This window comes from Rhinatrema bivittatum, chromosome 9 (genome assembly GCF_901001135.1).
Source record: "Rhinatrema bivittatum chromosome 9, aRhiBiv1.1, whole genome shotgun sequence".
Taxonomy (NCBI): domain Eukaryota; kingdom Metazoa; phylum Chordata; class Amphibia; order Gymnophiona; family Rhinatrematidae; genus Rhinatrema; species Rhinatrema bivittatum.
Window position 1 is genome coordinate 241,808,101 of NC_042623.1, and position 17,624 is coordinate 241,825,724.

Below are 17,624 nucleotides of genomic sequence, written 5' to 3' on the forward strand. Positions count from 1 at the left end.
AGGATGGGGCGGAAAGAACCGTCCTTTTTGGGTACGACAAAGTAGATGAATAATGGCCCGAGCCCACCTCTCCGAAGGGGACGGGGGCAATGGCCCCGAGGCTCAGAAGTCTGTCCAAGGTCTGCTGCACTGCCAGTCTCTTGAGGCTCGATCTGCAAGGCGAGAAGAGAAACCTGTTTCTTGGGCGGTGGGCAAATTCCAAAGCGTAGCCGTGCTTTAAAGATGTCTAGAACCCACTGATCTGAGGTGATGCGAACCCACTCCTCGTAAAAGTGAGAGATTCTTCCGCCGATACGTGGGGTTGAGGAGTGGGTGGGCTCGGCATCATTGGGCGGGCTTGGAGGAGGTCCCCATGCTCATCCCCTCCCGAGCGGGCCTGCGACCGCGAAAGGAACGGGGCCAGGACTGCGACCGGGAAGCCGGAGTCCGGGACCCCTGTTTGTAGCCGCAGTAGCAACGCTGCGCCCGGGAGCGGGATCTGGAGGGAGTAAAAGACTGAAACTGCGCTGATGGTCCTCCGGCAGCTTGTGGACCGAATTCTCCCCCAGAGACTTGATGATCTGGTCGAGATCCTCACCGAAGAGGAACTTGCCTTTGAAAGGAAGAGACCCAAGACTGGACTTATGAGGTATCAGCCGACCAATTGCGAAGCCAGAGGAGGCGCCGTGCAGACACCACGGAGACCATGGACCTCTCCAGGACGTGGAACAAATCATACAGGGCATCCGCCCCATAGGCTATGGCGGACTCTAGCCGGTCTGCCTGTCTCGCTTCCTCGGGTGGTAAGTCCTGTGAGGTCAAAAGCTGTTGTACCCAGCGGAGGCTCGCTCTCTGAGCCAAAGAGCTGCAGATGGCGGTGCGAATACCCAGGGCCGAAACCTCAAATACCCACTTGAGATAGACCTCCAGCTTCCTATCTTGAAGATCCCACAGAACAGTGCCACCCGTCACCGGTATGGTCGTCCTCTTGGTCACCGCTGACACAGCAGAGTCCACCTTCGGGACTTTGATCAACTCCAAGAAATCCTCCGGGAGAGGGTAAAGTTTTTCCATGGCACGTCCGACCTTCAGGGATGTCTTGGGAGTATCCCATTCTCTGGCTAACAGTTGGAGAAAGGTGGGATGGGTGGGAAAGGCCCGGGATAGAGGGCGCAAGCCGGCTAGGAGCGGATCCCCCTTCCTGGTGGACGAGGTGACAACGGGAACCGGGGGTGCTGGCGGTTCGGGCGGGGGGGGGTGTCGAGGTCCAGCTCCTGGAGAATCTGCGGAATAAGGTCCTCCAGCTCCTCCTTCCGAAAGATGCGCAGGACCCGCGGGTCATCACACTCTAACTGTGCCTCCGAGATTGGATCGTGCGGATGAGACGGGGGATCTCCCCCCCCCCCAAATCCGGGACAGATCCCGCCCCCCCCCCCGGCGAGAGAGGAGCAATGTGGACCCTGGCAGCCCCGTGGGCAGGTCCCGTCCCCCCTCCCGCTGAATCTTGGGTCCCCTGCGAGAACTCCGCTAACTTGGGCGCCTTGGTGGGAGGTGGGTCCGGACTGGAGGCCCTAGGGACCTCCAGAGGCTGCAGATAAGCATTGTGCATTAGCACAATGAACTCAGGGGAAAAAGGAGGGGGACCGGGGGGGGGGGGGGGGGCGGCGAAGGGTGACACATCCGGAGGGCCCTGGGCCCCCAATCGGAGCGAGGATCGGCGGTTCTCCCTCATCTGAATCCTCTCTGTCCTCTCCTGATGAATGCTGAGACTGCTCGGGAGAATTCAAAATGGCCACCGTTCCCGCTGACAGCGGCGAAGGGGCCGGCCCCCAAAGCCTGGAGCACGCCGAGGCGCGATAAGGAGGAAGGTCCAGTGGCCCGGAGGTGCCCTCCCCACCAGGAAGGCACCTAGCACAGACTCCCTCCCTCGAAATTCTCGACCCCAGCTCACCGCAGGCAGAGCAGCGGGACGGCCGCGGCATGCCGGTGAGGAGAAAAACGCCACAGGAAGCGGGGAAGAAGCCCTGCGCTCACCCGGGTGCCCCCGAAATGGCAGCAGAGGAAGTCCTCCTCTCTGCTGCGGCGGCCCCGGGGCAACCTGCGGCAACGGGGGCGGGGGGGGGGAGGGGAGGGGAAGAGGCTGGCACCACCAGCGTTCCCCAGGAGAAGGCAGCTACCACTGAAAGTAAAATCAACAAAAATAAGCACTTACCCGAAGGCAGGAGAGAGAGAGAGAGACTGAAATCAGCCCTGCCTGCAAGCTATGTGAGAAAAACTTTCCACGCTCCTCCCTCTCTTCTCTTTTTTTTCCCCCCAACTCCTCAAGAATGAACTTTAGCAACCTTGATCCAGCCTGTGAAAAAATAAAACTAAAGAAAGGAAAAATCCTTCATGGAGGGGAAGCACCAGGTTCCCCTGCTCTCATCTGCTGGAGTCAGAGATATACTGAGCTCCTGCAGAGGGTGCACACGTACTTATGCCAGCACCCTTCGAAGCCTTGTCTGACTCCATCTGCTGGACAGGGGACATAACCCACCGTCTGGACTGATCCTGGTACGTACAGGGAAAATGGGATTTTTCCTTGGCTCAGACAGAATCTGCACCAGGAACGCCCAGCATTTTCAAGGCAGTTCATTTCTATGAAAGAACCATAGCATAGTCCTATACGGTTCTAAACCCAGAGGAATTTCTCCATCCTCCAGTCAGGATCGGCTTAATCATCCTTCCCATTCGGATCCCTATCAGGCAGACCTAGTGCCAATTTAAGTGTACTCCGGCACTTAACAGTGGGACCAGGCAGAGAGGTCCCCATCTGTGCCTCTCCCTGGGAGCATTGGACGTGGCTGAGGACTGCGCCTGAAGAAAGGATTGCAATCCCTGGAAAAATTCTACCCATGAAAACGTAGAAGGCTCCATGCCAAAACCAGAAGGCACCTGAGGCTTGCTCACTGAGCTATCTTCCCCTGACAAACCAGTTAGGGGAGTTCCAAGATCAGGTGCCCCTCCTGACACGTCTTTACCTAGACCTTCATCCAGCTGAGAAGAACCAGGCTTAGTGAAATCAGAGGAAGATAATTCTCCCTGAGCCTCCAAACAGCGTGGGCACAAGTTAGCAGGCACTCCAGGCTGAAATGCCCAGATGTGTCAGGCAGCGCAGAGGGAAAGGCACTTAGGATTCTTAGGCATCGGTGCCATTAGGCCAAAAAGCGGCAACTAAAGGTGTGCGTCCAGATGTTTGTTGGTTTGGGGTTTTTTGTTTTTTTTTAGGAGTCCAAAAAATCTAGGCATCCAACACACTTAGGCATCCAAAACTTAGGAATCCCTAAGGATTTAAGTGCACAGCCAATGCCCAACTTGGGCACACAGGTAAGTGTGCAACTACTAAAGACACCACTTAACTTGGACGCACAGAGGCCTGACTAAGCATCCAAAAAAATGGATGCGCAGCTGGACGCACAAGCCGAATCAACAATCCTGAAGAAAGTAGTCTAACACAGACAAAGTGCGTGAAACGCCGTTGAGGCCTACCATGCGGCGTGCAGCAAAAAAGCCTCAGAGCGGGGCCTGGCCTACAGAGGCTACTCAAACCGCCATGCTGCCACCCCACCCCTGTCCCTTAACCTTCCACGGAGCAGGACGAATGTCGGAACGGCGTGCCGAGCACAGAGACTGGAAGAAGGAGAAAGCCCTAGACAAGAAACCTTCCATCTGTCTCTGTTTTATTTTTTATTTTTTTTTAAACTTAGCGGAGCTCAGCCCTTCCTGGCTGAATACAGAGAGTCTCCACCCGCAAGGGGAGAGGGCATATACCATCACTGCCACGTTCGGCTTCCTGCACCTGCTGCCATTCAGCTATTTGAACAGCTAAGTCCATGCCGGCTGAAAACCAGCTACCAGACCAAGGCACTCATCTGAGGGACCATGGAAGTCACCTCAGGAATTCTCAATGGGGGGAGGGACCATTTGGTATCACTGCAGGAGAGTGGGGCGAATTTAATTTTCCATTACTTCTCCTTTTCAAAGTAAAGCAATCCCCAGTAGGGAGATGCACGTCCACCATCTGCTGGAGACAGAGAATACTGGCAGGCTGATGTCATTGCAGGAATTATGTAAACTATGACATCAGTTTGCTCCGTCTCCATCTGCTGGTAGAGGTGCATAACCCACTGGTTCTGGATTCATTTGACCAGGCGCTAAGAAAAATCAAAATTAAAGTGGAAAGAGGAAAAAATAGCCATAAGCAGCAGAAAGATTCAATGGGAGAGCACTACTTTAACCAGGAAATATCAGTGCCCAGACCTTTATATCACCTTGCTTACCCTCTTAAAATATGCACACAACAGCCTGATCACTATCCCACCTTTGAGGCAATCATGTAGGGAGGAATTAATTCAATATTCATTTCTTGAAACAGTTCCCTGCACTGCATAGTAATGAAGTCTCCAGCAAGTGGTGATTTAACGATACCTGCAACAAATAAGAGAAGAGTCAGATGCATCTACTAATCTTTGTAAAGATGAATAACCCTGAACTAAAAGTCTTATCAATAGAGAGTAAAAATGTGGTTTCAGCATCAGTCAATTTCCCCACAGAAAAAAAGTTAAGAAGGAAATAAGTAGAGAGATCTTTGAGGAAGTCTCATCCAAAAGGTAAATTTTCAGGAATTATTCCAGAATTATGTTTATACAGAGCTGTTTCCTAAAAATTTTTTCCTTGGGTGTCTTGACTAGAGACTGTCTAGTATGTGTATCAGAGCAGCATTATGCACATCTAAAAATGTTATAAAAATAGATAAGATAGTACATTTGGTGACAGTTTTCACTTGGACTCGAACATGATTTGGATTTATTCTTAATTGATTGCTGTATGCTTGGCTGATTTACAGGGAGCCATCTATCCCACAGAAGAGGAGAGAGATGCATGATAGTAAAATCTATTCATTCAGGTCAAATGAGAAAATATGGTGAAATTTAAAGTTTACGTGTTCATTTCTTTAATCCTGCAAGACTAGTTCAGACATGTGGATTATGTCTCCTTGCTAGCATGTGGAGAGAGATAAAGCTCAAAGCTGACTTCACTTCCCTGCCTTTAGCTCTTCAGTATCCTATGTCAAAGCTAAGATAAAAGAAGGCAATTGTTTTTGTTTCTAAATCACCACCACAATCAAAATCTGAAGCAGCCAAGAAGCTGAACTGGAAAGGTACAGAGAAGGGCAACCAAAATGACAAAGGAGCTGGAATGGCTCCCCTATAAAGAAAAGCTAAAGAGGTTAGGGCTGTGCAGCTTGCAGAAGAAATGACCAAGGGGGAAATATGATATAGATCTAGAAAATCATGCGTGGAATAGAACATGTAAATGTGAATCAGTTATTTACTCTTACAAAAACTAGAGAAGTTAAGTAGCTCATTAAAAACAAATAGTAAATTCTCTCTCAATTAACACACAATTGAGCTCTGGAATTTAATCGTCAGATGTGGTAAAGGCAGTTAGAATAGCTGGATTTAAAAACATGTTTTGGACAAGTTCCTGGAGGAGAAATCTATAAACTTATGAACCCCACTTGAATTCCTGGGTGTTAGCAGCATGGGATCTATCTATTGTTTGGGTTCTTGGCAGATACTTGTGACTTGGATTGGCCACTGCTGGAAACAGGATACTGGGCTTGATGGACTCTTGGTCTGACCCAGTATGGCAATTTCTTATGTTCTTATGTTCATTAATCCAGTAATTAGATAATCTCTACACCAAAGTCATGATTAGGCCAACTACCTTCAGACTGGACAAAATATATTTCCTGCTGGTTTTCTGAACTAGTCAGTCTGAGAGCCCTGGATTGTTGCAGCTTCCCTGGGTGGGTTCTAGACTAGTTTGGCAGGACTAAAAGGAAAGGAAATTAATGGGCAAGTTTAAATTTACCTACCCTATCATTCATGCCAGATCAATCCAGACAAGTGGGACATACCTAAGCTCTATCCAGACTGGGCAGTAGGAAGCCACCATACCTCTCAGAACTCCTGAGTCCATGGCATAGCCTTTGCTGGCCTGCACACCCTCAACTGAGGTGCTTAGAGTAGGGATGCAATGGAGACAAAAGGTGCCATATTGCCATTATCTTCTGGAAAGATGGATTGTGCCTATGAGGAGTCCTGTATCCTCATCGAGTGGGCTCAATAGCCCACTGGGACCTGAGTCCATGGCAAGTCAAAGTGCTAATATCCTTGATTAGTCCTGAAATCAATCCCTTAGAAATCACTGTGCTTTAACAGGACACAGACCTATCCAAGAAAAAACTGGTCACCTACAAAACATCTCAAAGGCGATTGATAATGGACTTTAAAATGGCCATCTCTGTCCTGGCCTATATCACCCCACTTTCTCACCATCATGAGTAAAGCCCAATTCCAACAGACGTGAAACATTACCCTTAGAAGATGGATAGTATTTGGCACAGATTTCCTTTAAAATCATCAAAAGCTGCCAGGGAGACAGACTGACAATAAGATTCAGGAAATACCTGGCGAGTCTTGAGAGGAAGGGAGACCAAATACCTTCAAAACTTAGCTCAGCTTCCAATTTGAGTAGACTTTCCGCAACAGAGGACTTGCATTCTTATCTCCCTGGAAGAAAGTATCTCATTCAAGAAAGTAGCAAGAAAGCTTCCATGACAGTCTCTTGCAGTAAGCCGATCCAGTCTCTGCTCTCAGATTTGTGGGTTATGCCTTCATCCCAGTCTCCTGTAGCAGAAGAACAAGATTGAAGGCATGGATCCCTCAAAGCGAAATATTTTCTCCTCCTATAAATTGACCTCACAATTCAAACTCTGTCAGGTTCATAATGTGGCTCTCTTTCACATCACCAATAGCTATAGCCCCCAGCTAAGTATCCCTACTATGTAACCTGGTCTCTACAGCCAAGGTTGTAAGAGAGAACGAAAAGGATATTATAAGAACATAAGTTGCTGCCATACTGGGTCAAACCAAGGGTCCATCAAGCCCAGTATTGTGTATCCAACAATGGCCAAACCAGGATACAAGTACCTGGCAAGTACCCAAACATTAAATAAATCTCATGCTATTAACACCAGTAGGATTCTTCTAGGGAAGAATCCTCTGACCAGGGGAACAACTGAAGAAGCACTCTTGCTTGCACTTTCAGAACTTTGTCTACGAAACGTCCAGGCTCCCAACAGGAACATCTGCAGGAGACTGGATACAAGGAAATCCTAATTCCCAGCTGAAGAATTGCTTGGCTTGGAACTTTTCCAGGTTGATCTAAAATCCACTCTTTTTGGTGCCCCATCTGACTGCTAGAAAGTAGAAACTGCTTCTGCCAGTTCTTGTATTTAGGGTTCTCAGTGTCAGCTCAAAACATTGTATGATGGTGTTGGTCATGCAAGCTGCTAGGTACTACAGAGGAACTCAATTTGACTCATTTAACTAGGATACCCAAGATTTACTAGATTCCCTCATCTTGATCACATCAGCTGATGGCATTAAGATGACTGGCACCACCTGGGCTGCCTTCTGAGCTACAGGCCAAAATGTCTGTAGCACTAAATGCTGGCTCTGGCCCTTGCACTATTGATTCTCCACGACTCCTGTTCCTGCTTCAACTGCCCTAGTTCATAACTCCCCTCCATAACCTATAAAAGTTACCCCAAAAGTGCTAATAACTATGAAGGAGACTGCAAATCCATTCCTTGTAGGAGACAACTATTAAAAAAAAAAAAAGCCTGAGAGAAGGTTTTGCAATCCTCCAAGAAGGGAAAGGTAACCTTGTGGCACTAGACCACTGAATTTCACCCTAAGTGTGAATTGAGCGAGATGTGTGCAGATCTGTGCCCAAGGTACTACATTCACATCCCTTGCCCAGGAGCATAGGACCTGCACAAAAGGCCATGCTCAGGGCAGACATGGAAAATGGAAGATCTGAGCAACTGAAGATAGGCCTTCATCACTTGAAGTCCAACACCATAAGACCCCTTTCTTCTTTGGATACAAGAGGGCTTCTTGTATGCCAGAGACTGAGAAGGACTAACTGCAGTTTTGGATAATCATCAGTCAACCAAGGGTTTCCACACTTTCATAACCTTGGCGGTGGCAGAATAGCTTTCTTGCTGTAAATCAATCTGAATAGTCAGATGTCTGACTAAAGGAGGATCCAGAGCCCTCCCTGAATAGGAAGGCCTTTACTATCCTTTGACCAAAAAATACCCAGGGTCACATGGGGACAGGCTGATAGCTGTCAGTAATGGATCCCGGAAAATGCATATGAGAATTATCTGTTAGTTATCTCTGGAGGTGATGCTCCTGTATATCCATGTGGGGAACTGCTTGCCATTCTACACCTGAAGAATAGAAGAACTCAAAACCCTTTCTGGGAGACCTGAAATAAAAAGCACTACGTCCCTGACATTAACCCAGGGACAGATAAGGACCCAAAGCTTGTGGCCGACTGAACCAGCTTAATATCACCCCCAAAACCTACATGGAGGGCAACAAGGAATTCCTCCCTCAGTGGTGTACAACCACCTAGAGTAAAAGATTGCAAGAGTCACTAAGGGAGCCACCAACTACACAGCCCCAAACATTTTCCTGGAAACCACCATGAGGAAGAGAGGGCGATGCCTGAACTGATTGCTTGAAACTTTTGAAACAATCCCACCAGGTTTGGTATTGAGGGGCTGGAGCAAACTAAGAAGGACTTCCAATAAGTGCCCTTTGCCAGCCTTTAACTTTGGCCTCAGAGAGGGTAAAACTGTAGAAAAAGATTGAGATTGCAATGGCCACCATTCTTTAGGGGAGCTCCTGACAAATGTGTTTGTAAACACCACAGCCCCATCCTGAACTAGCCTCGCCCAGGTCATATTGGGGATCTGACTGAAGAAGCTCCTAGGGTCACTTATGTCCATCATGCAAGACTCACAACTGTGAAATGATCCAGGAGCTGCAGGTTCGAGACCCCCCCCCCCCCAAGGCACACTGTTACAGATGGGAAAGGTCATCACAGCTGCCTTCAAAGGATGCTGGACCTAATGTAGAACTCGAGTCACAAAGCCATTGAAAATAGCTTCCTGGGGAGAGAAACTATAGAAAAAAAGAGAAAGCTCATTTAAGCAGAATTTTTCTATCATGGGGGACCCTGAATGTTGTGTTTCCATCCACCAACTGTGATTTTAAGAGGAACACAACCTTTCAGGTGATCCAACACCATATCCTTCTCTTCCCTGGGAGGCGAATATAGATGCCTCATCATCTTGGCTTGCACCAGGTGTCTCATACTGAGGAGATTCATCTCCAAACGTTAGAAGTAGCAGGAAGCTCTTGGAGAAGGGAGGTCTAACAGCACCCAGGAATAAGGGATCCCCCTATAAATTGCTCTCATTGCTTATCCAAGAACTGCAGGAGGACATGCCCTAGAATTAAAGTGGAATATAAATTAAATAAAGGGGTCACTAGCTTCTATCACCAGAAGAGTTTCTCTACTGAGGTATTATCCCCTCTGAAGAGGCAATCTGCCCCTATCTGCTGGACTGGCTATCTCCTCCTCTTGTCCAGCCAATTCCCTAGGATTTTTCCAGCCAGTGGCATGCTCTAGTACCCCCAACTGTTGCCAAGGATAATTAGGGACCTTCATTTTCAGTTATTTTATTTTCCTAGGAATTTATCAGTGTTTATAACACCCTAAAATGGGAGAAATTCAGTGGAAAAACAGTTATTTTATTTCTCTCCAAACAGATACATTTCTGGGAAAAAGAAAACACTGCAATATATAAAGTGAAAAACCTTAAAAATAAAGACCCTAAGGATAACCTAAATTTTTCCATGCAGGGATATGAATAAGGGCTAGAAAGAACTCAAGGAGAAATCCAAAAGATGGTGCCCAGACGGGACTACCATGGAGAAATTACTACTTACTTGAAAAATTTCCTTTTCTTTAGTGTTGACAGGTATGCACCTCTACCAGCAAATGGAGACGGAGCCCAGCAGATGGAGACAGAGCAAAGATGACATCACAGTACATATACCCCTGTACTAGACATCAGCTCGCCAGTGTTCTCTGCAAAAGCCAATTGTGGACAACTAAACAATACATTTAAACAATACATTTAAACCATTAAAGACAACCATTCAAACACTCAGTTAACAGAAAAAATACTGATGTCAGACAAGGAGTGCAATATTACTAATCTAGGGACTGGATCTGACACTTACCAGTAATCCCTGGAAACGCAGCCACTCGAGATGACAATAGCACTACCATCAGGCAGCCAAGGGTGGGAAGATGGATTAACCTGTCCTCACTAAAGAAAAGGAAATTAGCAGGTAAGTAGTAATTTCTCCTCTTATCATTCAGACAGGTTAATTCACACCAGTGAGATCTACCAAAGCTACTTCCAAACAAAGCAAAAGGCTGCCCACTGTCCGATCAACACCACATGCGAAGACTGCATCTTTTCAAGCTTGCACATCCAGGCAATAATGCCTGGAAGTTGTGTAAGAAAGACCATGTCGCAGCTCGGGAAATCTCGATGGGAGACAACCATCTAATCTCTGCCCATTACACTTCCTGAGCCCTAGTGGAATGAGCGTAACCTGACTAGGCAACAGATGCTCAGCATCCACATACATAGCCGTGATAACCTTAATCCAGCAGTCTATCATAGCCTGTGACACTGGCTCACCCTATTTACTCCCACCTTCGCATATAAAACAGTTAGCCTGTCTTCCTGAGATGTTTAGAAACCTTCAATACATCATGACCTTGGACCTTGGGTGTCAAACGATATTCATTTACATCTCTCTCTCTGCCCAGAGTCAGCAGGGAATTGATTGATTCAAGTGAAAATCCGAGACAACCTTTGGCCAAAAAGATGGAACAGTTCACATCTGGACCATCCCCGGAGTCATGCGCAGAAACAATTCCCGGAAATTCAGAGCCACAGTTCGGAAACTCTATGTGCAGAACACCATCCTCTAGCAACTTCAAGAATAGGCTACTCAGTGGTGAAAACGTGGGACCCGCCTGAAATCCAGAACCAGATTAAGACTCTACAAGGGCACCAGCAACCGCAAAGGGGGACAAAGATGCTTCATCTCTTTCAAGAACCAGGCCATAACCGGATGGGCCAAAAAGGGTTCACCATTCTCATGACATCAGAAACAGGCAAGAGCCGAGACCTGTATCTTTAAGGAATTAAGGGACAAGTCCTTAAACTACCCATCCTACAAAAATGCAAGTTGAGCAGGATTTTAACTGAATGAGGATGAACCCCTCTCGTTCCTCACACCAAGCCTTAAAAACTCAAATGCGAACATAGGGTAAGGAAGTGAATAACATTTGCACTCGAAGTAAGGTGGAAATCATAGCAATGGACTACCCATGCTTCAGCAACTGAGCCCTCTCAAGGACCACACTGTAAGACAAAAATAAAGTCCAATCTTTGAAAAGAATAGGCCCCTGCCATAGCAGATTCCTCTCCAATTACTGGTTCAGAGGGGAGTCCACCAAAGGCCTCCGCAGATCTTCATACCACAGCTTCCTGGGCCAATCTGGCACCAAAGTACCAAACCCTGTCTGTCTCTCGAATGCTGAATCATTCTGCCCAACACTGGCCATGGGGAAAAAGCATATAGAAGCTTGCTTTTCAGCCACTCCTGCACAAGGGCTTCAATGCCCAAAAATTTCAGATCTCTCCTGCAACTGAAGAAGCGAGGAAATTTTGGATTGTGTGATGTCGACAGCAATCCTAGAAATGGGAGGTCTCAGCAGCCCATCATGAGCTGGAACACTTCGTTGTACAATTCCCTTTCTCCTAGTTCCAGACTCTGCTGAGAAAGTCTGCTCTTACATTGTCTATTCCTGCAATGGGTGAGGCTGAGACCTCCTGAAGATGTACTTCTGCCCATCCCATGAGTTGAGCGATTTCCTGCAACACTTTCTGGCTCTTGGCTACTCCCTAGTGATTGATGTAAGCCACTGTCATTGCAAAGCTGGTTGACTCCCTTGAGATCTAGGCTGGGGCGAAAGAAGCCCTTCTCAGGTACACTGAAATAATTGGATTATCATTCCATATCATCTTTAACATGGGCACTAGGATCACAGCCTGCAAGCTGAGGAGTCTTGACAACACACACTCCACTGTCTCTCTTCTGCGGATAGCTGCAGGGAGACACCATGAAAACCTCCTGAGGACTCACCCCATTTATTGGCCTTTTTTTTTTTTTTCCTTACTGCCAAACCAGAGTGATCCTTTAAAAGGACATTTCGTAAGATTAGATTTAGTGTCTCAGCACCAATTCAACAGCCATAGCAGCCGCTCAACCTTGCTTAGCTTCCGAGATCTGACAAGATTGGGCGCATCCAGGGTGGCAAGGCCATAGGGCACTGCCCTGAAATTCAAACCAGACTCATCAACTTCCTGAGAGACAGCAAGCAAGAGCGATCCACCAAGGAGCAGCAAGAGGCCATCTGCAATTCACCGCCACTGCCTCAAGGCCTGCTTAAGGATAGCGTCAATTCTCCTATCCTGCACCTCCTCCAAGATGCTCCTCCTCCCACAGGAATAGTCATCTGCTTGGTGACGGCATACACCAGAGCATAGACTTTCAGAAAGTGCAACTGCTCTCTCTCTCTGTTGGATTCAGGGGGTACAGCGCTACCAAGGCTCATCCCCTTTTAAAATTAGTTTCAGGGCACCCCATTCAAGATCAATCAATTCTTGAATAACATCCTTATTGCTTTATGTAAGGCATCCAAATAGGATTCTTGTTTGGCTTCAGCACCCGGCACTCCCAGCATCTTCAATGCCTGGACAATCTGAGCCAGCAACTCATCTTTAGGAAAGAAAAGCAACATTGTTCTATACGGCTCCAACCCCGGAGGAATTTCCTATCCTCCAAAGAGCAAGGGCCGCCTTCATCATCTGTGCCACTTAGGTCCTCATCAGCGTGACCCGCAGCAAGTATAAAACACAGACACTTACCTGCAGCGACTGAGCAAAACCTACAAGCGGGACCTAGCCAAAAGGATACTCAACCTGCCAAGCTGTTTCATGGCAGACTTGTGCATAGAAAAGCATACAAACGCCACCACAGTCCATACCAAAACCAGGGGGAGTCTGTTCTGTACCTACTTGGAAACTTTCCCCTGCTGATGAACAAGTTAGGAGAGCCCCAAAACCAGGTGAAACATTTGACAGGTCCCCCTCCAGTCCCATTCCCACATCACACTGGGAAGGGCAGGCTCAGTAGAAGCAGCTGGAGATAACTCTCCCTCAGCCTTCAAGCAGCGGTGACATGTTGGGGGGGGGGGGGACGCCACGCCAAGCTGAGATGCCTAAATATGGTGGAGCAGCACAAAGGTAAACACCCGCCAGCAGCATGCTCCCAAAGCGTCCAACAACTGTGCTCCCAGCTGCGCGCCCACACAAGCAAGCATGGACAGGGTGCCCAAAAACAAGGCCTGTCCAATAAGCACCCAAAATATAAGTGCACAATACATGGTTCAAGTAGGTGCCCACCTGAGTGCACACCCGGGCGCACAAGCACGAACTGATGTCAAACACTGTTTCGCGGCATACTTCTGCGCAGAAAAGCGCGTGAATGCCATTGCGGCCTACCACACAGTGACTAAGCAAAGCCTGAGAGTGGGGCCTAGCCAAAACGCTGCTCAACCTGCTCCCTCAGAGGTGGGAATGGATCAGCACGAAGAGGCACAGAGACCAGAAGGGGAATGGAAACCAACTTTTTTTTTTTTTTTTTAAACTCACTCTCTACTTGAGTTTGTCCCGTCCTGGCCAAGTACAGAGTAGGTCTCTGGCTGCGGGAGGGAGAGGGCAAAGGCCTTCAGTGCTGCGCTCAGTTTCCTGCACCTGCTAGCTTCTCAGCTAAGTCCACACTGGAAAACCAACTACTGGACCAATGCACCATTCTGAGGGAGGGATCCGCAGATATCACTTCAGGAAAACTCGAATGAGGGATGGACCCGTAAAGTATCACCATAGGAGAGCAGTGTGAATTAATTTCCCTCTCTTCACATTTCATTTTTTCTTTTTTTTTTTTAAGCAATCGCCAGTAGGGAGATGCACATCCACATTCTGCTGGAGACGGAGAATATTGGCAGGCTGATGTCAGTGCAGGAGTATATATATATCGTGATGTCAACTTTGCACTGTCTGAGGTGCATAACCCACTGGTGTGGATTATCCTGTCTGAATGCTAAGAACGGCTTTCTTTTTTTTTTTTGCACTAATAGGCTACAGCCTCACAAGCCTAATTTAGCTTTTTTGTCCATGCCGAATGTAATCCACTTTGACATGCTGAAAAAAGTGCAAAAAGCGGAATATAAATCTAAATAAATAAAATAAATTAAAAAAAAATAAACAAGGGAAGCTTCATTTGAGTAGAGGTTAAGAGCCGTTTCTGCAGGCTGTTCCCTCCATTGCTCAGTTATCAGAGGGCAGGAGTTCCAACATGCATGCAAGGTCTTGTGCTGAAATAACTCAGTAGAGAAATGGAGCTGTGAAGGCTCTGCTGTGCTTGAGGGAAAATATGTAGCTCCTACAGAACTTTCCTGTTTAGACTATCGAAGGGAAAAGGAAGGTAGAGCCTGGCATGCTTGCAGTGAAACAGCATTAAAATGTCTGCTGATCAGGCCCTGTTTCACGTATACTACAATACTGCCTTTTACCACAGGAACTAGAGCTTGATCTAATGAACCCATCCAGTTTTGCTCTTGGTTGCTAACCTGCCATGGACCACACCCACCCAACCTGATGCCTGCCTACTCACAAGCCAGGCAGAATGCACCTGCTGACATACTGATCCACTGTGACTTACCTGCAGCATATCTCCCTCTTTACAGCCTTACCAGAAGCAAGGAAAGGGGAGAGATATCACCTCGGACCCCCCTGACTGAATCCATAGGAGGCTGGGAGGCAGTTTAGGGAAAAGGCTGTACTGCAAGCCTTTTTTGTTTAATAAACTGCCTCCCTCTTGCTTTCCCAGAATATAGGGAGTGTGTGTGTTGTCAGCAGGTTCTACTGCTGAACCAACCGAAGAAACTCACACAGGACCCCAGTGCTTTAATCAGTGTGGGAACTCAGGCCCTAAATTAGTCCGTTTTCATAAGGGAAGACAGAATCAATCCTACTAAGGCCACTGCCCAGAGCTACCTAAGCTCCAAGAACCTGGGCCTCAAGTCTTCCTGAAAGCAGCCTATGCTCTACTGGGAAATTGGGCCTAAGCCTTTTTGAGAGCAGCCAGTGCTTGTAGTTTCAGTCCACATTTACACCATCTGCTGGAAACAGAGAAATACAGCACCAGACCCCTTATAGGGGGAGTGAAGTCAGCTTTGAGCTTTTGTTCTCTATCTCCCATCTTCTGGCAGTGGGGACACAACCCACTTATCTGAACTGGCCTGGATGGACAATTAGTAAACGTTTTTTAAAAATGCTACTATTGGATTGTCTCTGTGAAGCTGCTACAAGTCATTTCTCTTCAGTTTACTGGTTATTATATGTTCATTTTAGGACTATCATATAGCAGTGCAAGTGATTCTAGCCCACACTATTGAGCCAATGGAGAAACACGTATTAAAAATTAATACTTGTGCTAACAGGAGTTAATGTGTATATCACTGTGCTATATACAGTTATTCAATTCCAAAAATAAAATGTACCGTTAAACTGGAATATGCTAGCATATTAGCTAAATATTTAATATACCAATCAGATACATAACATACTAATGACCGCAGTGTTCTATGTCCAAAGGCTACCAGAGCAGAATCTAAAGTGCTTTTAGTGTTGTAAATTTAAATTGTGTCAAGAGCCAGGGGCCAGTAGTGAACTGAAACTGTGCAGTAGTTTATTACTGAGAAGAGGCCAAGTCCTTAGCCTTCCCTCCCCACCTAATATCCAACCACCCTCACACCCTCCCCCTCATTTCCTAATTCAATAAAAAAATGGCTCCACTCAGAATTATTCTGGCATCTCCTACTGACTGGGGCACTTTCTATAGTGCTTTGGCACTATGTATATCATTAGTTTACTACATCGGTATTAAACCTAAGGATTAATGCTCATGCTAGTAATGCTAGGTTTTAGCATGCTTTTAGTATAAAGCACCCCAAGAATGTAATCATATAACAGGGTGCTGATAATCTGTGTACATTTAAACCCCAGAGCACCTAAGGAAGTTCACAAAAAAAGCTGGAATGGCTCAGACTGTCATGCAATAGGAGTTTTAAAATGCCTTTTTCGCATACTCAGTTTCTGTATCCAAATTAAAAAAAAAAAAAAAAAGAAGATCTGTTCATGTTCTGTGAAGCTAACAATCATCCTTGGCTAATAACTATCCTATTGTCTGGTGACATTAGCTCCACATCTTTTTCTCTGTGTGGTTATTCTTGATTATACAGCTTGTTTCTAATCAACCTTAGGGTTTAATTTACATTTCACTGCTGTTCAGCACTATGGTCTGGACAGTTCCTGTGACAGACATGCCCACTTTCAAATCAATAGCACATTTAAAAAAAATGTTAACATAGTAATGCAGGATTTTAAATCAAAGTAAAAAATAGGATCTAAAAGTCTCTGGACAAGCTTACACAGCAACTTCATTAAGGAACCATGTCAGTTTACTTCATTTTCCTGGGAACATAAGTCAGCACACACTGAATAATGCTTGTTTACTTTTCTGTAAATGTTCCGTAATGAGTGGAGAGATGAAATATCCCAAATTATCCATATCCTTAAACTGCCTTATGGAAAAAAGCTTCATTAAATATTTCCAAAAACAAAAAAAACCAAACAAATAGAAACTATTCTTCAATACTATTAGACAATGTTATTCTAAGAACAGAAAGGCACATTCGTATGCTAAATTTGCTGAAATGCCTTACTTTGCTGAAGTACATAGCCATCGTGTACTGGAATGGCAGTGGTATGCGTAGATCCACTATCCAAAATCAGGCCTGTTGATCGACCATTGGCAAAACTAGTTCAAGTGTTAAGGAGAGCAGCAGAGCTTAAACAGAAGGTCTACAAAGCAGCATGTCCTACAGTAAACTAGAGCTTTAACATTATTTAGTCTGTTTTCTAAAACTGATGAGGTAAGAGCACAAAGTGCTGCATTCTGTTATATTCAAACTCACATTACAACATAGTAACTGTTGGCAACATTTATACTTTTTTTTTTTTAATACTAGAAAGCAGGAAAAAAATAGATTTAGACATTTTATATAAAGTCATTCCATATAAAGATCACAATGGTTTACAAACGTAACATTCATACTATACATCAACAATTAATGACAGTTTACGGAGGAAGTATTCATAAACATGAATTAGACTAAATCTAATAAGATGTTCTAATACCTAGCAATTACTGTACTTTTTGTTCCAATTAGAAGATGAATTTGGCTCTTGAAAAACCAAAACAAGTGCCCAGGCTTAGATTGTTTTATGGCAAAATTCTATTAAAAAAATAAAAATTAGTGTCATTTTAATAAGACCTTTGTTAAAAGTTTATAATTTAACTAATCTCAGTCTGTCCCTCCCCTATGAACCTTGCTGATGTGACTTATTGATAAACCAGGGTAAAACAACATTACGTGGCTCTTAAAGGCCCATTTCTTTTTTC

The 17,624-nt window shown here is 45.9% G+C and overlaps 1 protein-coding gene across 4 annotated transcripts in view; it reads right to left on the reverse strand.

Moving 5' to 3' along the window:
- Window positions 1-17,624, reverse strand: part of ACTL6A (actin like 6A) — a 162,417-nt gene that overhangs the window by 52,527 nt on the left and 92,266 nt on the right. For all 4 annotated transcript variants that reach the window (XM_029616707.1, XM_029616706.1, XM_029616709.1 and 1 more), the window contains exons 6-7: window positions 16,885-16,979; window positions 4,340-4,446 (exon numbers count right to left, since the gene is read on the reverse strand). In XM_029616707.1, coding sequence (XP_029472567.1) covers window positions 4,340-4,446; window positions 16,885-16,979 — 202 coding nt within the window. The remainder of the gene's footprint in view (window positions 1-4,339; window positions 4,447-16,884; window positions 16,980-17,624) is intronic.